General features: G+C 40.5%; 1 protein-coding gene across 1 annotated transcript; it reads right to left on the bottom strand.

Annotated features, from left to right (window-relative positions):
• Positions 1-3573: 3573 nt before the first annotated feature.
• Positions 3574-22441, bottom strand: inka2 (inka box actin regulator 2). Its single transcript, XM_042494711.2, has 2 exons — positions 21982-22441; positions 3574-7345 (listed from the first exon to the last, which is right to left on the bottom strand). Exons 1-2 carry the CDS (start codon positions 22054-22056, stop codon positions 6107-6109), a joined length of 1314 nt encoding a protein of 437 aa, XP_042350645.1. The 5' UTR covers positions 22057-22441; the 3' UTR covers positions 3574-6106.
• Between the last annotated feature and the right edge of the window lie 1633 nt (positions 22442-24074).

Raw genomic sequence — 24074 nt, 5'->3', positions numbered from 1 at the left:
TATACTGGTGTGTGTGCAGCTTAGTAATATGTGAAAGTATTGCCTAAACAAGTTCATTTAGCTGCCTTAGTGAAAGGACATTCAAAATCAGTCTGTACAAATTTGCTCTTGTTTTCTGTGCATTTTATATTTTATCTTAAATTGCATCTCGTGCATATACTGCTCCCCCGTAGCTTACTCTCTTACACAATAATTTTACAGCTGTACACATTAAACACATATCACTGCACGTGGATAAAAAGAAATAAGATCATATGTTCATGCAATGAACCATTTTAAAGCATTATTAATGCATTTCTGTTGTAAAGCTGCACCTCTTTCCCTTCATTACAAGCCTGGGTTAATAGTGTTTAATGCAACATCGTTTCATGCCTGTGAAGTTCCTCTTTGCATGCATTAACAGAACAAGAGAGTGTGAGACTTATCCTGTACGATGAGCATTGCACCGCAAAGCGGCCAGATGTTAAATCCCAAATAATTCGCCCTAGATTTAACTCTTGCATTTATCTCTCTGCCAAATCTGCCTCCGCTTTGTGGCTTTAAGATGTAGTCTCTCATTTCCAGAAGTGAGGGCGTTTATGTGCTACTACAAATGACCTCTGGTTTTGCTAGCTTTAGCATGTGTGAGTGTGTGTGTGAAGACCTCTCATGTTTCTTGTGGGAACTCCTCACAGAAAGCCGCACAGAGTGACGATTCTGGACTTTTAGTTGCTGACGATTATAAAAAGTGAAACGTGAGCGCATTCCTGAGGGCCGAGGTAGAGCCGAGTGGCTACACAGCTGAGGGTTTATTGAAAGATGAGTGCTTAGCAGGAAATTAGCCTGCAGTGGGGTCACAGAAACATACATGCACATACAGTAATACAAACACTGCATCATTCTCTATTCAACTCCCCCCTCTGAGGATGATGCCTTCTTTATATGATCATCACACGCTTCCTCATTATTATGTTCAGTTTGCTGGATTGTAGCATGACCCGGTCTCTGGGTTCAGCCCTCGTTTGAATCTGCAGACTCTCCGACTTATAAAGTTGTACAACTGTGCTGCACTCAGGCATTGCGTGCCCCAGATTTGGGGTGGGAGTGTTGTGAGGCTGTGAGAGAGCGACAGCTGACTAGCTGAGACCAGAGAGGAGGGGAGGGAGGAGGGAGGAGGGAGGGAGGGAGGAGGTGGTGGTCAGACAGCAGTCAGCGTCCACTGCTGGGATCCCGGGGGAAACTGAGCCAGAAGAGAAGAGACTACAGTTGCAGCTGTTGTTACACACACACATACACACACACACGCACACACAGATTATTCTTAGCCCATCTCTACATGAACCCGAGGTCTTTTTGTAATCTTGAATGCTCACTGACCTGTTCGTTGAGTGTTATGTAAAGTTTAATGTGTTCCTGTGAGATGGTGTTAAAGCAGAGGGAATATTGATCCAAATTCATTCGGCAGCAGATAAATGCTTTTCTCTGCTGTGAGGAAAATGTTCACCTCAGAATGTGACAAATGAACATGAAAAGGAAGTAGTGTTTTTTTCCTTGAATTCGGGCTGTAGCAAATGATTTTTTTCATTCATCTTCTTATTCGTTCATTGTTTTGAGTAACTGATGAATTGTGTAGTCATGAAATGACAGAAAATATTGAAAATGTCTTCTATTTGTGAAATCAACAGTCAACTATTCAAAGATATTTAATTCTCAATGATATAAAAACAAATTATGACATTTGGTAAGTTGGAACTCATGAAAGTTTTGCCATTTTTGTTTAATATGACTGAAACTGATGAGTGAAACAAATGTTACAGACAGTTTCTGCAAACCCTGAAAATTGCAACAGGGTTTTAAAAGCATCTTTGTTTTTGGTCTCCTTATATCAAGTTCAAATTAATTTATTTATGTATCTCTTTAACTGAGTTTGTCTCAAATGACTTAGCATAGAAATAAAAGCCTGCTTATGTTTAACAATCATAAGATAAAGTTATGTAATAAAGTATGCATCAACAGAAGCAAGTAAAGGCTGGCAACTAATGATTGTTTTCATGATTCAATAAGCTGCAGCTTATTTTCTCGAAAAATTGATTGAACTATTTTGTCTAAAACATGATGATGATGATGTCTTTAGATTACTTGTTTTGTTTAATCAACATTCAAAATCCAGATATTAATATTACAATTATATAAAACAGAAAAAAGGAAGAATATTCGTACCAAAAAAAAGCTGTAATCAATGCATATCTGACATTTTTACTAGAAAAATGACTTAAACAAGTAAGATATTATAAAAAATAGTTGTTAGTCTTTTGTTGATCGATTAATAAATTAATAGACCGATTGTTTCAGCTCTAAAAGCACCACCGCATCTCATGTCAGGGAGTTATTTCTATTCTGTAGAGCAGATATGTTTTACAACAGCCTAGGACCTCTGCAGTAGGTATTACTCGCTTTTCTTGGATGAAGTGCTCGGGGACAGAAAGATGAACTGACTGATGTGGTTTGATGCCTATCTCATAAAAAGCATCTCAGGGACTGAGTGTCACGAAGAGCTGTGATGAACTGCGCGCTTGCAGAGGTCATGTTGCTTTTGTTTATTTATTGAAGACCCTGATAGAGTTGTTGTACAGATTTAGAATCAATTTAGTGCACTGTTGATGCACAGGCAGTGAGTGACTTGCTGGCGTTGGCCTCAATGAACCTGTTAGTCATGCAGCAGCACTTTACTGTGGTGAGGGTGCAGAGCCAAGCAGAAACAAATCAGGCTGAGAGCAGAAGCTGGCTGCTAAGAGTCTTATATTTGACTTGATTTCATTTTTCTTTTCTCCTTTTTGTACTTTTTAGACAATATTTTTCCTTTATTGAGTTTGCTAGCTTGTGGCTATATACACGAGTAAATGTAATATTGTTTTAAATGTGGTCATATTTCAAAATATTTCAACAGCTTTGCAAAAGTCATCTGATGAGAAAGATTGTCTGATAAAATCCTTAACTGCGGCATAAAGGGTAACTTGAATATTGTTTTTAGCTGTACCCCTATTTCCCCATGTTTTGGTGTCTAAGTGACAAATGGGAACCCCACTTTTGAAATTGGTCCAGCAAGCGAGAGCAGCAACAAGACAGGCTGCAATTATGCACTGTCAATTCAAGTCCAGTATGGAACAGACATTTTTGTTGAAGAAACAGCCTCAAAATAACTATTAGCAAACCCACCAGACTCTAGCTAACATCTAACTGAGTCAATTATGTGTTAATTTCAACCAAACCAGAGTTGTTTATTGAACAGTGGAAAGACGAACAAAGTTATCCTTTAACTTTTGATGTTATATTGTTTTGTCAGCTAATATTTTCAAGGTCAATAATAGTATACATAGTATACTATAGTAGTACAATAGTATAATAGTACACATGATTATGTTTTTCATATCACAACATGCTTAGAAATCAAGTACATGTTTTTTTGATATTGTTATTTTGTTTTCCACCTCCACATTTATAAGGACCCTCGTTGTTTGCTGTGAGGTTTCAGCTGCAAACTAACATCATCCAACAGTGACAGCAATAACAGTTTCACTATTTGATCCAAAAAACTAAAGCCAAGACACAGACTGACATCTCTTTCTGAAAACAGATTTTTAATTTACAAAGAGTCAGTGACAGTTTTACAGTGCACATGACACAAAATCACTACTAAAGGTTCGCAGAACCCCAATGAAAAAATATCAACAACAGTGCTAAAAATGACACTTGGACAACTTGTAGATAGGAAGAAATAAATGTTACATTTACATACACATACACATACTGTATGATATGACATCTCAGACTGTGCCTTGCAGCACGACCTCCTCAGCAGAAGCTGTGTGTGTGTGTGTTGGACCCTCTGAATGTACTGTATGTATTGACCTGAATACTGAGACAACACCATATGGATTGACTGGCCAAGACACTCAAAAGACCTCAGGCCTAATCCCTGCTGGCTAAGTTGATTGGTCTGGGATCCCATTTAAAAACTGAGTGAAACTGTTATTTTTTTCACAATAATAATAATAATAATAATACTAATAATAAGTTAGAGCATGAGATTGTCCTTGCATAACAGTGGTCCTCTAAAAAATATTGCGTCAGAGTGGGCAGTGTCGTCTATAATCCTGAGGGAATCCTGATATTTGTGTGAATTTGTGAAGGAAGCTGCAGCTAGTTTTTTATGATGCTGCTTGAAATGAAAAACACTAAAACAGTTTATTATGATACAAGAGAATAGATACTGTAAGATCAGTTTGTGGTTTAAATACACGTGTGTTTGTATTGTTACTGTGACATATTTATTTGTGCAGAATAATGAAAACCATGCGATGGGATATTACAGTAAATGTTTGTTATTGCTGCTGTTTGGTTTATGGCAAGTATGTACAATGCTCTGTACATTGATCCTGTCTGACAGATTGCGGGTCTTTACCTCCACTCTCTTAACTGTCACAGCTATGTCATGCATTTACCTGCATATATACAGTAGGTAACACCATCATCATAACTCATCCTCAAAGCTTTGGGATTAAACAAGCCTGTTTTGCATGTTCTTCGAGGCTGTGGCGAACAAGCTTTACATAACAACCGGGTACCAGATGGCAGTCAGTCAGTCGGCACTCGCGGTTGCCATCTTTACCCACTCCTCTCTCTGCGGACTGACAGTTGACTCAACATGTGCCATGTCTACACGGCAGAGAAGCATTACTAACAAGCACAAGATCGCTGGGACAAAGTTTAATGTGCAGTTTTTGAACTAGTTGTGCACTGTATTGCTGTTACATCTTTTTCTAGATGAGATTAGGCAAGATGTCTCTAAAATGTGTTTGAAACCCATTTAAATGCGGCAGTGTCTCATAGTTTACTCCTGTGTAACATCAGCAACTTTTACACTGCCTGTTCAAGGCGGGAATGTCGCACCATAAAGTCGCTTTGCTGTTCTGCATAAAAGGTTCAATTGTGGAATGGGGGGGCAGAGTTATCTTGCCTTTGAGATAGCAATGGAGGTAGTAACAGCGCTGAAACAGTGTCTATGTAAAATGTACAGCTGGCAGGATGGGATCATGGGCGGGATGGGTGTGGCTTTTTGACTGTGTGTTATCTATGTGACCCACTGCAAAGCAGCTGCATGCACTTAGTGGCTGACTCAAAGAACAGCAGCCGTTATTGTCCAAAAATTATGAAAACAATAGCTCCTTACCCTCTGAACAGAAGAGGAGATCAGCCGCCATGTAACAGGGATGGTAAATAATTGGTATTGCTGTGTTATGCCGTCTTTATTGTATATAAAGTGTAGTGATACGTCTGTTTTATGTGACATGAGAGGCAGACGTTGTTGTGTTAAATGCCTATCACGCCTCTTTTGCTTTTGCGATGCTGGCATGCTATCTAAAGTCACACACTGGAGCGGCATGATGCTGCAGTTGTTTGGTACTGTGCAGGGAGAAATCAAGAAGCACAGTCTTTGTGAAAAAAAGGGCTATTCATTCCCTGAGCAAGGTGAATGAGACGGACGTGTTCAATTTAACCTGAGTTTCCGAGGCGCTCGGTTGAGGCCTGTTGGAAACATAAGTGAGCTTATGACTGTGTTTAGTGGCAGTGCGTTCAGTAACAGCTGTTTGTAGCATCGCTTAAAAAAAACATGCAATCCAACTGTTGGCGTTTCCATTCATAGATGCAGAGAAGTGAGAGTCATGTAGCGTTGCATTTTCTGAAGATCTGTAATGGTGGTGACATTCTGAGAAAGATGTCCGTTTTTATGTACCGTCTTTTAAGACATCCAGAGACTCAGTCATACATGCAGGCACACACAAGAAGATGCTAGAATAATACAAAACTTGCAGCATAAGTCCTCAAAAAATCTCTCTTTCACACAGCCAGACACACACAGCAAACGAGGTTTAGGTTTTTAGGATTGTCTGACAAACTGTTGCCCTGATAATCTCGTTGTGGGTGTGAAGTTCATCGGTTCATTTTTGGAAGATAACTGTATCCACATTCAGTCATTCATTCATTCCCCCTCCAGCACAGCCTCAAATCCCCCCAGCACCTGTCACTCACTCAGTTTGGCATCACTGGCAGTCTGTTGGACTTGCTGTCAGACCCACACAGCTGTGTTGTAGTCAAACAAGGGCTGCATTTTCTCCAGACCAGTCTCTGGCTGTCTCCTGTCTAAATAAATCCCAGCAAATGGCTGCTGGTGGAGCTGGGGGAAGTGGTGTTGATGGTGTTGGTGGTTCCTCTCTGCCTCAGCTTGATGAGGACACGGCCTGCCTTTGCCCTGCTGTCCATTTGCCCAGAATGGCAGGTAGAAACTGCCTTTTGAAATTTTAGGAGCCGCTTTCTTTGGCCTTTTGAAGAGGTCGCCCTCTGGCAGCTCAGGAGCCATCCAGCCAGGCCGCTCCTTCAGCAGCTTGTCCCTGTCCGGCCGCACGCTGCGCAGGAACTTCTTGAAGATGTTTGTGGTTAACGAGAATTTCCTGCAGATCTCCTGTGAGCGGCTGAGGCGGAGAGGGTGAGCGGGGGTGTCCGGTCTGTCCGCCCCTCCGTCTGCTAACCTCTCCTCTCTGCTCTTTCTCCTCTCCTCCTCTTCCCCTTCATCCCTCTCCACCTCAGGCAGGTCTAGCCAGTTGCCCACGAGGTCAGCAAAAACGTTGTCGCCCAGCACTAAGGGCTGGCGGTTGCGGCTGCGGCTCATCAGCGAAGAAGTCCAGTCACTGGCATCGTCAGTGCTGTCCTGCGAGTAGTCGCTGTCCAGTGAAGGGCCCTCTCTGGAGAGACTATACAGGATCCCAGGCAGGTCCACCACCTGAGTACGACGGGGAGCCTGTCGCTGAGGGTAGGACTCCGGTGGAGGGTTTCCCACCATTGGTCCGTAGAAATCCACCTGTGGGGCGGAGTATCCTGACCACCTCTTTGGTATAGACTCAAGATCATTCTCGCTTCTCACACTTCGTGCGCTTCTTTCACTTCCCTCACTCTCGCTCTCAAGGCTGGATGCAGATGAAGACGACGTTCCCAGGCTGCTTCTGTTTCGGCTCCTGTCATCTCGGCTGAAGGTGTTTCTGCTCTCTAGTGACACCCTTGGACTTTGAATTTGGTTGGGCTCCTCAGACATTGTTTGACTGAATCTGCAATCCTTGCCTGAGGAGGAAGCTGCTGTAGATTCAGGAGGAGCTGGCGGAGCTGGATTTGGGAGTCCTCGGTTAATAGGTCGCCCCGAAATGTCAAGGTTTTCTAGTGCTGTCTGGACCTGAAGGAGCTTGAGTTCCTGAAGAGCTCCCATCATTGAATTCATCTGAGCGTGGAGGCCATCTCCAGCTTCTTTCATGCACAGCTGAAGGGACACACAAAGATAAAGAGATGATCAGAGACAAAAATTTAAAATGTCAGTAGGTTTGGGTGGTATTAAGTTATTATGGTATACCAGAGTACTTAGAAAACCTGAAGGTGTGTTTTTCAATACAGGCGCTTCCCTTTCTATCAAACTCATTATATGTAGTGCACAGCATGCACCACCAGAGCTCAGTCTCCAGTCTTTACTGATGGAGCAGGCAGCTGAGCTGAAAGACACCACGTCACCTAAAGGCAGAGGAATAAGTTACAGTACTGTAAACAACCAGCGGCCAACAATGGCAGAGACCGTGAGGAAAAACAGCATGTTGTTGCAGCAACTCGTTCAATTGAGGATTTATTTCAACTAAACTGGAGCTGGTGATTATAGGAAAAGTGAACAGCACAAAGCCCTGCACTCTTATACTGTCATATACCGTATACCCCAGTGAAATTTCATGAAGGTATGAAAAATTGGATACCGCCCAAGCACAATGTCCACTTTGGTTTAACATCTAAAGACCTTGTAGAGGTCATCAATTTAATCATTTGAAATGTCAGCCTCCTGCTGGACCCATCTCATCCATCAAAGACTGATTTCCTCACTGCCCCTCCTCCTGTTTGTCATTTATCTCAGCACAAATCCAATTACACACAATCACCTGGTGGTATAAACATTAAATACATGCACTCATAAATAAAAAACAGTCCTGCTTTCAGTGTCTGTGTTGGTTAGACTCTTATCATGTGTTTCAGGCACCTTGTTTAATTATGGGTCATGTGACCTAGTTTTGGATGACAGGCCAGGGTCCCATATGGCCTGCGTACGAGATGGGATCCAAGTAATGACAGCTGTAAAACAGACTTTTTTATGTCAGTCTTTCACTCTTTCCATCTCCGTTTTCTATCCATTTACTTCAATACATATCTGCTCCCTCCTCTGAGCTCTTTGTCTTCACTTTGACTTCCCTGTGTGCAGCAGTAATCATACACTCGGCTTTTATCCTCCTCCTCTCTCTTTCTGCTCTCATCTGTTTAAGAGCCTGCGTCATGTGATGTAACCGTCTTCTTTTTCCTGAGGGCAGACAGAAAGCCCAGAGGCAGCATCCTGACCTGTGTCTTAACTTGTTGCTTGAATCATTTGACCCAGACCTTTTGAATGATTCTTTCAATCTAACAACAGGTTTATCTTCATCTTAAGAACATGCTGACATTGGCAAACGTAGCAACCCATTGTGAAGTAAACCTGCCTTTTTAAAAAAAGACAAACATCCATGGGAAGACAAGAGGAAGCATGTAAGGAATTTTAAAAAACGTGCCGGCTTCTGTGGGAAACCGCTGGTTCAAAACTTCTGAAGAACACCTACAGCAGCTGATCAACAAGCTGCCTGTCAGGATCTGTCAGTTAAACCGAAAAAGACATACATAACTGTCAACTTAACACAAGTGCAGTTTATTGCTCATCAGTTAGGCCTCTAACAGCTATTTTGTTTCAGTACTAGAATAAAATATCTCAAGATGTAAAACAAGAGCTTCTAATTATACAAAACAACATAAATCATTTGAAATTGTAACCTTACCTTCTATAAACTGTCACAAAGCAGGAGGTATAGATATCCCTGTCTGTCTCCCTGTTGTTAGTCTGCACCTCTGTCACCGTCTCTCACATTTCAAACGGATCTGTCTGACAGCCCCTATATGTATCTCTCTCCAATCGGGGGACACCGCTGGGCGTGACAGCCAATCAGCACTGCCCGTCTAGACTATAATCCCGAAACGTTCGGGGGGGTGGGGTCACTCAGGCGGAAACAGACTGACAATGAGAGGAGCGAGTGAGAGTCAGCCGGATGAGTAGAGAGAGGGGGCGGGGGAGGAGGGTTGAGTGCATGTGTGAGGATGGGATGTATCCCTCGCCATATGTTGAGATGTCGAAGAGAAAACTGTTGATGGATTTAATTATGGATGACTCCATAAGAACACAAGAGGACGGGGGGGTTAGTTGTAGGTGTAACATCACCAGGCTGTGATACTTAATCTTAAGGGAGCAGTGATTGTGTTGATCCCCGGGGTGGGAAAAGTAACTGCGTAGGACAACTGACATTACAGCATCGTAAACAAAGTGACCTATAAGTACCGTGAGAGAAGTAGCTGTGGCAGAATGTTGTGTTTCTGGAAAAATAACCAAATGTAATCAATAACAAAAAAATTAGGTCTACATGTCGGTAAAAAAAAAAAAAAAATTGTAGCAATGAGAAAATGGGCGAAATCACAAACCTCAAATACAATACAGTATCTATCTGATGAGTATTAGCCTGTTTACATGCACAAAATATTCTGTTTTTTTGCCCTTATTAAAAAAAAACAACTAAATTCTTACTAAGCAGTTTACATGGCTAATGAAAATTAATAATCCACTAATATGCCTCTCTAAACGCAATCGTGCAAACTCCAATTAATGTGCCCTAACATGTTGTTCATCATGTCAAAATATGGAATCGATTTATCCACGAAGTATGTCCGACTCCACCACTGCAGGTGGAGATATGCTCCCTTTCAGCTAGTTACAATAAACCTATTATTTATACAGTCTAAGATATAGATTGAATCACAATCATAAGTGTTTATTGACAGTAACTTCAGGGCAGAAAACTGCTGCATCATGTACATATGATCAAACGGCGCTGAGCAAACTCTGACTTCTTTGATTAGTTTTAAGCCACCTAAAAATCATTATGAGTTTAAGTTTAGCCTACACTATAATGAGAACATATTTTTCCTGCTTTACCTTGCTGTAAAACAGCCCTTACGGACGGGGATTTGAAGCAGTTGTATCAAAAACACCACACTCAGAAAAACATCAAAATTGTACTCCTCTGAATGGCGGAGTTGCTGCTCTACTGCTGCCTGCACCAACTGGTGTGGAAGTTAAAGAGGATAAAATATCTAAATATAGTGTATACTTAAAATTATATTGATTTACTTTAGGTGACTTAAGTATCTTTTGCCGCAGCCTTGTCCACTGCAGTATATCACTTATTGCTTCCTTGCCGGTGTAGTGGGACTGTACTTTATTTATCAGAGGAGAGGGGTGGCTGGGAGGTGACTTTTTTATTTAAAACAAATATAAAATACTACCTTTTTAAGTTGCATGTCCCTCACCTAAGCCAAAATTAAAAACAAAAGTCCCCCTTTTTGACGAACAGTCCCTATCTCTAAATGCAGAGGAAGACCAGTGCAGCAACTAGGAGCACGCAGAGCACGCAGAGTCCAGTTAAAGTCCGACTGAGATGTTTACATGATGGAACAGCTCAGCTTCCTATCCAGTATCTGGTTATGTTTGTCTGATTTTGAGAAATTAAATTTAGTCCGATTTCAGTCGCACCAACATTTTTACATGTATTTTAAAAGTCCAGTTTTTGTCAGACTAACACACTAATTATACTTTTTCTAACTTGTAAACGTACTGACTGTGTGTGTGAGACAGCCGCAGCAAACTTTTTGTCACTGGACTTATGTAGCATTGTCACAGCTGCAGCAGCACCGGTATGCTGGATAGCTAGCCTAATTATTGTCTCAATTGTGGTCAGATAAACAGTGAATTAATCAAATTCAGTGCCCCAGAAACATTTTCCCCAAGCTACACAGCAGTCATAAATGTGTATTTTCATTTTCCATGGGAACACAGCAAATTGCTTGAATAAGCAGGTTGAAAAAATGATAGGCGCAGATTAGTCCATAGTCAATGTGACTGTGAAAGAGAAAGAGAAAAGGAGAGACAGAGGCAAGCAGGTCCAAAAACAGAAAATCAATACTGCCACAAATAAATGAATGTATGGGAAACCCTGATGTTAGCATGCCGATGTTAGCATGAAGCTCTAAGCCCCAATACTTTAGTACAGCATTACAGAGCCACTTGCATGGCTGTAGACTGTTAGTCTTGTTCCAAAATACATTAATGATATTTGACATTTTAAAAAAAGCTGCTTTTAGAAAAGGTACAATTTCTTAAAGGCCAAAATTAATAATTCATACAATAAATAATGTGATTAATCATTTAATCCATCATTTAATTTAATGATAAAGGAAAATTGCAATTGCCATCACAATTTCTTAGAGCCCAAGTTGATCTACAATGTATGAAGTTGTTTTTTTTCTGTTTGACCAGCAATGTAAAACCAAAGATGTTCTATTTATTCGATAAAGCATAAAAAGAAGGGAACATTTTAAGTTAAGGATGTTTTCCATTCTTACTTGATTAATTACTTAATTCATCATCAGAACTGTTGTTGAGTCATTCTCTGTTAATCGATTAAGCACTGTCCATGCCTTGACGCTTATCCAATACCCTGCACCATTAGCATTAAACCTCTGGGTTAAAACACTCTGCTCATCACTAACATATGGCTGAGTAGGTGCATGGGGGTGTGAACAGCCCGTAAGATCAGATAATAAGCCTATCAATGCACATGCTGGGAACAAAAGCCTCTGAGCTTCCCGTCGGCTCGCTAAATTAGCCAGCGAAGGTACGTGTAATTAGCACAATCAGGTTGTCTCTTGTCTTCTTGTCTTCCACATATGGCTGACTTCATTAGCTGTAATTGTCTGTGTCCTGGGAGAGGCTGGGAGAGAGCGCATAATTACAGTTTACTTTCCTCCACATCAAAGGTCAACAAGTCTGAAGACAAAATGACGTGTAGAGTTATGTATTGTCGTTACATCTTCGCAGGCAGACATGTGGCTTTAGCAAAGTTTGTGCAGGGATCAGCTGAGGGATTACCGCACTCTGAGCTGCTGCTGAAAGCTCGACCACTTAAATGTATTAAATCTGTTTTTGTAATATTATCTGCTAAACACACCATTCTCATGCAGTGTAAAAGGGCCGCACCTGTTTGCACACGCCAACCAAAAACACCCTAATTTAACACTCACATGCAACTTTTCCATTATCCCCAAAAAGCTTTCACTGGTTATTTACAGAGCTGTTTGCTGGCGTTTCTATTCTAAGGCTACATTAATAATTCAAATTGTGCCCTGCAGAGCAAATAGAACAACAGTAGTAAACTAAACCCCATTATTCCATCTTTACCATGCCAGCTAACTCCAGGCGCTGCCATTTCAAGGCTGAACTTTTTGGCCCAAATATGTCAGCCTTTTCAACCTTCATTCTGCCATCTGCTCAGGAGAGTGACTTTAAAATAACGTCCTGTGGCGGTTTCTAGTTCAAACACAGATGTTCATTCTGAGATGTGTCACTTTTACAATGTGTGAAACAGCTCAGGGCCTCATTAGGGCCAAAACACACGGGACGCAGACCTGACAGGACCTCGAACCACCTTCAGGTCGTAGCCAGGAAAGAATGGGAAAAAAACATCTGTCTCATCTCATTTAATAAGAGAACGGGGATGAAATTGGAGCTGCAGGGAATGTCCAGAAACACTGGAATCATTAACCCAGTCTTGTTAAGCTTTGTTAAATCTTCTTTTTGAACTCCTGCCTTCAAACTATTTCAGCCATTTAATCCATCAAGCGTGCATTTCTATAAAAAGATCATAAAAAAAAAAGCTAGCAAAATCAGCTGAATGAATGAAAGAAAGACACACGGGAGCTGTCCAGTTTCTCCCCCTTCATCCCCCACTTTTTCTTCTTCTTCTTTGGCTGCAGTGATGCCAGCCAACCATACATAATTGCCAATTAAAGGCTAAATGCTTCAAAGTTTAAGAACAATGGCTGGCACTCATGAATTAATGTCGAATGGAGGCTTATTAAAAAAGTCTGGCCATTTTAATTGAAAAAAAAACCCAAACAGTTTATTGGTGATTCTTTAATTTATATTCTCACATCAAGGTTAATCTACTATGATGATACATCCAGAAATCATTCGATGTGCATGTGAGTGAATTAAATACCACACAGTATTAATAAATCAATGCTCCCCCTTTGCCGTCTCCTGCTCTCTGCCTTTATTGCAGCCTCGATATTACCTTCATCAGTTATGGAGGGAAAAAATAAATTCACTGTGCAAACACACTGAGGTCACACATGTCCAAACACGCCTTACTTGAATGAAGTCAGTGTCTTTTTATAAGACATGTACGTGTGCGTCGCTGATATACATTAACTGGATTGTTGGGTGAGAAATAAACAAACCAAAAACAAACCAGCACTCTGTTCAGGCTATAAAATTCAGGCCATTCACTGTTGTTGTTTATTTGTTATTAACTGCAGGGGGAGGAAACAGTGAGGCCAAGGTTATCAGGCCCAAAAGGTCTTCCTGTTTAGAAGGAGCTGGCCAGCAGCAGCAGCTAGTGTACTCCACCCTCCCTCCACCTCCACCCCTAATTAAAAATGAATGGTAGGCTGTGTGGGTCAAGGACAGGAATGGGGGTCTCTGTCCGTGGGATACAGAGAGGGTCTCTGTGACGAAGTCGCTGGACACGCCACAAACCATTGCCCGAAGTCGCGATTAAGAGGGCTATAAAAGCTGTGGAGCATTCAGTGAAAGAAATAAATTACTGTGGCAATGAATGGATCTTTGACAAAAACGGTTACATGGTGACTCTGTTTGGTCCGAATGTCCTCCGGGTCATGTTCAGGAGGGGAAGAAGTGTGAATAATGTTCAAAAGAGAGTTGGACACGCTTGTATGATAACTAGTCGTTAAAGGGATAGTTCAGATTCATTTGAAGTGGGGTTGTATGAGGCACTTATCTATAGTTGGAGTATTACATACGATGTCAGTCAGCATGCCCCCAGTATGGAGAAGCAGAAAAAAAATTCATGTACTGCTGTCGATGAGGCCAGCAGCAAAATGTATATTAGCCACAAAAAAAAAAAAAAAAATATTCTAGATGTACTTTATTCTGCTGAAAGTCAAATCCAAGAATGCTTATACAAGTATTTTTTTAAAGGCAAGACATGGCAATTAATTTTATCATTAATATTGAGGGTTCTGGTTAATCTATAGACCTCACAGTGAAAACTCTTTACTAGAACCACTACAAACAAATAGCTTCTATGAAAATGCCTGACAGTTGGTCCTGTGGGTTAATCAGGGCAATGTGAACCATATTCCTGAAAAGAAACGATGCTCTTGTGTTTTTAAAACTACCTTCACCTCCGGTTGTATTTGGGCAGCAGCAAAAATGACCAGATAAGTATCCCAAAAGCCTTGCAAATCAAACCCAAACTATCAGCAAGAGGTGAGTAGAAATGGAGAATTGGGTAAAATGTGCCTTTTGAAAAACAGATTTATCTACTGCTTCTGTGACCAGAAAAGACTCCCTGAAGGCCTTTCAGAGACGGGAGGTGGTTTAATAGCTTGTTTCCTGCTAGAGCTCATTTACGCCATCACTAAAACTATGCTGCTGTGGGAGACACAGGATGATTAGGATCCATATCATCATCTTTGGCAGATGATATTTGGTGAAAATCTGGGAGCCAATCTGTTGTCTTCCTGGCTGAAAGTCTTCGGTGGAAGCTATGATCGTTAGACAGATGCTTGATAGCACCACAGTTGACGTCAGCACCTTGTGTGTGGGCAGTGAAAGTGCACGGCCAATTCTCCAGCCCACAGTTGTAACATCAAGTGTGACGTTAATGTTGCAGAGACTCCAGATCCTGCCCCCCTCTTAGTCTAACATCAAAAGCTTTCATGATGAGTGCCCTGATTTTTCTGCAGTGTTTAAATGCTCATCGAGTTCAGTGATTTATTGGAAGTGAATGGTCCTCCATTAGTGCATAATACTATCAAACTTAGTAATGTGTAATGCACATCCTGTACATGCTATCATAGTGTGCTCAGTTGTTCAGTTTAGGATACAGTGTTTTGGAATTTGAAGTTTGTATATGCAGGTGCTGTGATATAAAGGGAGCAAATTTGCCTTTTTAATGACTTTAAAGCTGCACTCAATATTTTTACATTAACAGTGAATCAAATGACTAAACTTTGATGAACTTACAGAGAATTATCATCCAAATTTGCAGTTTCCCACAGCTCTACAGAGCACTTTATTGTCTTTAAGCATATTATTTTGGTCTTATGGCCCACAACTAGGGCTGCCATTAACAATTATTTTCATTATTGATTAATCTACTGATTATTTTTATGATTCATTAATTAATCTATTAATTGTTAAGTCTGTAAAATGTCAAATGCTCATCACAATTTCCCTGAACCTCAAGTGACATCTTCAATTTGCACTCCAAAACCCAAAGCAAATTTTCACTTTTAAACAGCTCGATTCAGCAAAAATTTGACATTTTTTGCCTGAAAAATAACGCAATACAAATAATGGACTATTAAAATAGTTTGCAAGTTATTTTCTTTAGATCAGCTACAACATTGATATTATAGAACGTCTCCAGCTGTGAAAAAGCAGCTGATGTTCGAAGAAAACTTCTTATAAACCCACCTGCTCAGCACCAAATAGCAGAAACAATGAGTTTGTGACTAGCTGGTGAACATAGTGGGGCACTGAGCAACTAAAGGAACTGATATTTTCAGTAGGAATTGGTGGAGACCAAAAACTGAGCTAAAAGGGGAGTGAATATGGGACTTATTTTTGTCAAGAAACATGACTTCAAATAAACGCAAAAGTCTTCTGGACATGTTATAGTCTATTATAGGGCCACTAGGGCCATACCCCACTCACAATTATGCCAGCCTAATCAGATACGGCAGTTCAATCCAACTATTCAACAACAAATTTTTTTCAGATGTAAGATATCAAACAAAAGACAAGGACTATATCTTACTGAGTCACTCTGAGCTGTAAATTCACCATTTATAAGAAAGAGAGAGAAGATAACATTATCTCAGAGGTGGAGTCTCTCTCCCTCTGTGTCGCTGCATTGTGTCTGCTGCAACTTTTACCAAAGAGGAGTGTGAAAATCAAGAGCGTTCATGCCACAGCAAACTCTGGAAAGCAAAACGCCCCCAGCATAGCAGACTGACTAGCAAAGAAAAAAGAAGAAAAAACTGAGGCAATCTCAGTTGACTGAGGAGTCTCTAACTTAGGAATCAAATCTCGGACTTTCGAGGGGCAGCCCTAATACTAATGTTGCTCTGTGTCTGCAGGATGTGTAATTAGGTTACTACAGGATAAAAGATTTTCCACAACAACTTTGCACTGTGATAATTTGTCAATTATTCGTCTACAGCTTGCTCCCCAAGTGGCCAAAAAAATCAATTATTGCTACTCAAATGCATTCTGCAACATATCTTCCATTTCACCCGCAGAACAGTTCCAAAAATCCAATTTCTTTTGGCCACACATAAAGCAATAATGCCAGACAAAATGTCATTTGAAGGCCCCAAAGACACAATAACATGAGAGAGAACACAATATTGACCTAGACCTCAGTGAGGGCAACACCCGTGAGAAATAATCCACATATTTTTCTTCAAATAAAAGCAAACAGAGCAGAGGAAAGACACAACTCAATCTCAGACCAGCGGGGTCACGTGTGGTTACAGCAGCAGCATAATTAACCACTCAACTGTCTCTTGATACAGTAAATCCCAAACATGGCGTTTTCTGTTCTGTGAACTGTGATAAAGTGGGTTACGTGCGTTCTGTCTCATAACGATAAACTGGCTTTGTAAATAAAAATTCCCTCTCAAACACAGTGATCACCCATGCAAAACCCCACAGCTGCCACTAAGAGCCAATTATAGCCGAGGGGAAGGAAGGGCAGGTTGGAGAACAGGAGCCACGAGGGAGGCTCCGAACAAACGAACTCAAAGTTAAACCACTACACTTCTTTGTGTGGTGAGCAGATTTCTGATCCCACACCCTAAAGGTAACAAAGAACATGCCACTTTGAGGCACACGAGCTTTCCAGAATACACTACACTATTTTTCTCGTATATCATGACCTCATACTTACTGGCTTTGGTGTTGAATTCCAAGCTGACAGTCATGTTTTGAAATGTGCCTCAGGTGTGTGAGGGATAAAGGAGTATGATGCATATGAAATCAGCTTCAGAAGTGATGACACTAAAAAAGGTTTGACTTATGCTTGAGTGTCTGAAATGCAGGTGTCTACCCTACATTTAGACAAGATGACTCAAAGGCATGTCAGCATTTGTATCTTTGACTCTAAGCAGGCAGGAAGGGCTTATGTTTTTTTTGTGACTCTTTGTCTGCTGTGTGAATAATGAGTCATGCATGAGCTTAAAAATATTTCATTGTTTCCATTATATCCTCTGGATTTCTATGGAGCCATGCAAAGCTTTTTATTGGAACAAATGGGAGCAAACAGCCTGTTGACAAACTCTGTTTTCAGTCAGTAGAAAGATGAAAAACAATGTTACATTCTTGGCTTGAAAACTAAGCTGTCAGTTAATATTTTTTTGGTGTCACTAGTGTTTTGAATGTGGTCAGCAGTTGGGAGAAATAGCCCCAGACCTTGTCGGGTCAAGGGTCAAATGTTCAAGCGTGACCTGACACTACCCCACACAGACTGACTCCCCCTACCCCCTGATGCCTGACACAGTGTTCACATTTTCAGATGACACTCTTCTTCTTTTAGAGCTGTTAGTGCATTGGATTTCAGGATGTCTACTGTGCACTGAGTCCACAGTTGTAAATTATGTGACTTTTACACAGGCTTGAATTCCATGTTCAAAGGAATAGACACTGCAACCTGCAAGGTGAACATTTTTTCAGCTCCTTATGTAGGCCCTGTCCTCACATGCACATATTTTTAAAAATGGATATCCTCCCCCTCTGTTTTGAGAAACTTGTTATATTCACACAAGCTTTGTTTTAAAAAAAAAAATTCTGTCCCCACTAAAATACAAAAATTATTTCAAAAGCTTGCTGGTGTTAGTTGTCTTCAGCAGCCTCCCCTCGTCAAAGGTAGCAAATTGTACACACAAAAGTTATTCAAAACACCTACTGGAGATCATTGTTCATTGTCATTGTTTCCCAAACTTTCTGTTTTACACATCTGCACAGATAAACAGTAACTGAAGTTTTGAAAAATCTGTACCTTGGAAGTAGTTTAAAAAAATCTTAGTTTAGTAACCTAAAACATGCAGACAAGAGACCAAAACATAGAGGAAAATATCACTTTGTAAAGATATCTACATGTAGACAGGGCCCTGCTGCCCTTTACAGAAACATTTTTAAAGTATGTAAAAATAAAAATGAAGGACAACCAGGTCAAGGTTGACCGGTGAAAGAGCATTACATATCAAGATGGCAAGCGTTAGTATCAGAAGAAGCATCGGAGAGATTCAGCTGTACATGTTTGGGCCTCAGTCAGACTCAGATGAGGAGTCAGTTGTGCACCTGAACAGTGACTATAAGATGTATCAGAATCATCTCTGTACTGACAAGTCAGCTTTGCTCTGTGGGTTTCTGTTTTCTTTGCAGGTTTTGTGTCGCAGTCTGTTCCCCTATCAATATGTGTTTCCGGTGTTAGACAGTGATTGACACTCCCATTAGTGACATACCTAATGTAATTTGCCTGTTGTATGTTTAGGTCTTAGATTTTAAGAAGCACACTCACATCGCTTCCTTCAACAGAAGCAAAATCACCTCTCTAATGACAAACTTTGGTTGCTTGTTTTAAGGGGAAATGGATAAAAAGAAAAACACATCTTTGAGAGGTGGGGACTTTGCACGTGTGCTTTGCAAAACTGCTAACAATTTTTAAATGCATGCTGCACAGTGTTAGGTCTTCAGATGCATTTTCTTCCACCTGTTCCTGGCAGTGATTAGTGTAAAACCATTTCCATACGATATGAAAATCAATTAACAGACTCTGACTCCAGATCTTTGAATTGCTGCCCACATCTCTGAGTGGGCATTTAAGTGTTTCAAAGACGTTTGGTGTTGTGCTCATTAATGGCGCACAGCTTTGAAGATGGGTTTAAGAATGAGGACATCATCCTCTTGTGAACAGCAGGAAATATAGAGACGGAAGAAACGTCCATAAAAAGATGACAAGCACGGATAAGATCAACGCAGCTGTCCAGGTCTTTTATACGTCTACATAACTTATAAAAGCTGCATATTTCTTTGATTGATATGAAAAAAAGCTAGCTCAACCCAGAGGTCACTGTTGTAGCTTCCTTGCAGAGTGAAAATCAGCTGGATGGATATATCACTCACTACTGATTAGGGCAAAAACAAACAGAAAACATAAACACGGTGCCACACTGCATAATTAAGTGAAATGGCAAATTATCAGGCTCCTTGAAACGTGCTTAATTTGAGCAGTTATTACACTAACCATGAACTCCGCATTAATTTCTGTCAAAGTTGCATTATTGCGGCTTGGGTAATGTAGTGCAGCCCAATCAATCTGCAATTAAGCTGCTTCAACACGATGATGTATCCCGAACAACATTAGCTACACTTGATATTAAGTGGGATGGATTACAACTCAGACAGGTTTCAACAGTCTACTAACTGGTTTTCATACAATACAGATCACTTTCTGAAACTGAAAAATGTATTTAACACAGTAGCATGGTCTGCAAAATGGTTTTCTGTCATTTAATTAGTTAAAACTTGCAAAACAAGTGGGACAGCCCTTTGAAAGACAGTCTTTGAAGTGATACTGAAGAGCTACTCGACTCTGCAGCAGGTGTAAGTCGGTTGTTAGATGTTTGTGATCTCTGTGCTGCAGATGGAGCTGGTTTACTGCTCGTCAGTTGGGCTCTAGATAAAAATCCGTCACAGTGGAAAGAAAAGTGACAACCTTGGCACAGATATCCTTCGTTTTCTGAACAACAGATTGCATCCCACATGGTCCTTTGCAGGGGGAGCCTGCCTCGGCTTTTTAACCGGCATCTGCTCTCTGTTCTCCTGTTTGATCCCCGGCAAGGCGCGACACTTTTTCTATTATGTTACCAAACTGTGATATGGCAGCTATAACACTACATGTCCTCCTGGCATCGACGTCTACTCCCCTGAAATCTCAAGTGCCACTTCACAGACGTGTGGCTAATTCGGAGACGCAAATTCACAGAACTCACAGAGTGGATCATGTTGCAAAACACGCAGCCATGCGCGGCTTTTCTGCGGGCCAGTGGCTGGATTGAAAGAAAGAAAAAAATCTGCTTTGAAGATGATTCCAAAAGAAATCTGTGCCAGTTAAGGCTCCTTTGAAAAATGGGTCTACATTGTGTCACTGCCAAGTGATTTGGGTGTGAGGGTGAGGCTAACAGATTTTGTTTTTACATTTCAAGGACGGGGGTAAGAGATAGCACTCTGAATTTGCCACCATCAAACAAATTTGTTTGTCAGAGGAGAGATGTGAACATCTTAAATAAGGGAGAATGACAAATTCATTGAGTTCAAAATAACGTGCTGAAACACAGTGTGACTGCCAGCTCCACTCACTCCTTTGTGAGAGCAAAACCTCACAGCAGTCTGTTATTGAGCTGCAACCTGGGCTGGGCAATATATTAATAATATATTGAAATCGTGATATGAGACGAGATATCGTCCTAGATTTCGGATCGATATAGTGTAAGTGAGATAAATACAGAAGCAAACAACAATAAGCACAGAAAATGAAGTCAAAGTATGAAACTCAAAACAATCTTAAGCAAATGAGAAAGAGACCTCAGTGCTCCTGATATGTGCGACATAAGGTGGCGCTAGACCATTTAAACCTCAAAAACAGCAATATTACAGTAAAAGGATGTAATATTTTTCAATTCATCAGCTTGTTCCAACTGTTGTATTATTTTCCTTCACCCACTTAGTTATTATATCTACAGTATTGATAAAATAATTAAAAAATTCATTGTAGAAACATTTTGTGAAAGCACCAATAGTCAGCCCTACAGTGTTATTGCAATACTGATATGAAGATATTACTATCTTAATTAATAAACGAATGATTATTTTTGTCGATTAATCAATTGACTATTTTCTTGATTAATCGATTATTTGTTTGGTGTATAAATGTCCCAAAGCTCATGTCTCTAAATGTCTTTTTTTGTTGTTCATGAACAGTTCAAAACCCCAAATTATTCAGTTTACCATGATATTAAACAGATAAAAGTAGCAAATTATTATAATTTAAGGAGCCAGAAACAGCAAACTCTGAGCATTTCTGCTTCAAAACTAAATCAAACGACTATTCGACTAACAGAACACTTGCTGAATTAATCCATTGATTAATCATTTTAGCCCCAGTGCATAATTGCATTTTCTACAACAAATCAAAACACTGTGAATCTAACAACTATTTCACGACTAAAAGCAGTCTGCCTGAGAGAGGAGGAGAAACTGTCTTGAGCTCATTAAGATTAAAACATCTGTCCCAGATGTGTGGACAGAGAGGAGCGGGGATATGTACACATGCTTCTGGTGTGGTCGAAGCTTTAAGCCCACACAGATTAATGCGATTTTAAAGAAAATACACATGCACCCCCAACTGAAAAGCAAAAAGTAGAATAAAAGAGAGAACCATCAGGACACACAGCGGTTCATTTGATGTCATTTCGTATATATTTTGTTATAAAAAAATGAATTATTATTTTCATTTATGTGCACAGAGGTATGCCACATTGCATTAACGATGCTGGCCTACGTAGATGTTTGAAATGCACAATAATAAAGAACAACATGACTCACAGCTGATTGCAGTAGTAGAAATAAACAACACAACATACCAGTTCTTGCTTCAGTCGCCTCAGACACGCATCCATGTTTTTGCATTCCGGTTTGGTAAGATGCTGTTGTTCCATGTTTTTAAAAAATTATTTATTATTATTTCTTTTGAAAGACGAGGATTTCAGATGAAACGCGTCGCCAGTCGCCTCTCGAGCATGACTATGCGAGCTTTCTACCGGGCAGGAAAAATTCAAACAACGCTCTCGCAGAGAGCAGAAATCAATTTGGAGATGCGCAAATCCTGCTGAGGAATGCGCGCGTGGCTCGCATTGACGCGAATCCTGTGATTAAAACAACAAGAACAACAACAACAACAAGAACAACAACTCCCGAAAAATGAAAACGTGTTTACTCCAAAAATGATAATGTGGTCCCTCTTAAGGCTCAGTCCGTGTGTGCGTCTCAGTGGCTGCTGCTCGACTACTGTCAGCCTGCTGTGTGTGTGTGCTGCTCAGTCGTTTTTTTCCCTCTCTGCTGATTTCCCATTCAAGAGGAGCGCTTACGTTGCCCATCCAATTTCCTCCAATGAGTGAGCCTCTCAGGACAGACTCATTCAAACGGGGATCAGTCATTTATTATAGAAGAGTAGATTAGTCCAGTGCAGCTTGTAATAATTTCACAGAGATTTGAAGAGAAAGACTGAAACATCTGGAAATATTTAAATCAAGGCTGCAGGATCAGAGAGAGCATAAAATATAAAGTAAATATCTTTACTTCATGGCGCTGATGGGCTAGTAGAGTAGATCCTGCAGCCACTGTTGGTCTGAAGAAGGAAGTTTAGGGAGGATGTGTCTGAAAGAAACCATATGTGTCATGAAACGAGCCATAGGGACAGTTTCCTGGCCACCTCTGCTGCATTCAGAGAGGAAACACCTGAGCCACAGGCTTTTGTTGGGTGACCTGGATATAACGCTTTATTAGCAAGGGCAGGAAGAGGTGCATATACAAGGAACACAATCTGGAAGTTGTTTATCACTTTTTCTCCCATAATATAAATTGGACATTTCTGAAACACAGTATATAGCAAACACAGTATATGAAACATTCACTCAGGAGGTTTGTTTACCATGAAGTTATTGCATCGCTGAAAGAAAAAGGAAGGACATTTAGGGGAAACTACTTAAATAATGTAAACAACTCCAAACATTAAGAAAAATGTAATCTGTTCTGTTGACTATTTGTCCGTAGCATAAGGTGAATTCCCAGAAAAGCCAAACGGGGTGCTAAGCATTGCATCCTCGTTTTGAATTTTGATGATTTAATATGTTGCAGATTTTAGACTTTAGTATTTTTTTATGCCTGCTTTATATTTACAGAGTTTTAGAACTGGCTTATTTAGGAAAACTTAAACTCTGTTATCGTATTGACGTTTGCATTCCTCATACTTTGAAAAGTTACCAAGTTCTGTCCTGCAAAAAATAGATGAGGTCCATGCGGTTGCATATAATGCATCACATAGCAATCCAATCACCTTACATATTGCTGGTATTGTACATTTCTGCAGACCATAGATACCCTTCCTTGTACGTTATTATGTAGTGGATAGTATGACATGTTTCAACAACACAGGGGTTTATGTGGAGTTAGGCATAAAAATTATTTGGTTATGGTTTGGAAAGGATCATGTTTTGGCTGAAATGTAACGATGAGAAACAGCCACTTTTCACGGCCCTATACCCGTAGTAAAACAGTGACAGGAAAAACTGAAAAACACCCACACTTGGTAGCTAAAAGCTGCTGGGAAAACAGCAATGGGTCACTAAAACACAGCTGGTTTGGTTGTTTGTTGGTCTTGAACAGTAGTCTGCAGCTTGGCAGGTGTCTCACCTTTGTGACATGACATCCACCATCCCCTCCAACACCTGGTGACAGTCAGGTCATATACAAAGTCGTCTTAGAAAGGTTCATTTGATATTTATGAAAAGTAGAATACCAACATTTTCTTCTGGCCATTGTGCCGCACATACGTACTTGAAAAATCCAAATTAAAGTCTATTTTTTCTTTCGTCAGTTCACTCAGTTCCTCCGTGTCCAGAGAAGGTCTTGAGCTGACAGTCAGGAAAACTGGTTGTCTCTGTTCTGCTTCTATCAT

The sequence above is a fragment of the Plectropomus leopardus genome, chromosome 2, assembly GCF_026936395.1.
Source record: "Plectropomus leopardus strain MGB_pleo_1.0 chromosome 2, ASM2693639v1, whole genome shotgun sequence".
Lineage (NCBI taxonomy): Eukaryota > Metazoa > Chordata > Actinopteri > Perciformes > Serranidae > Plectropomus > Plectropomus leopardus.
Note: the sequence above shows the minus strand (reverse complement) of the source record. Positions and strands in the feature narration are given on the sequence as shown.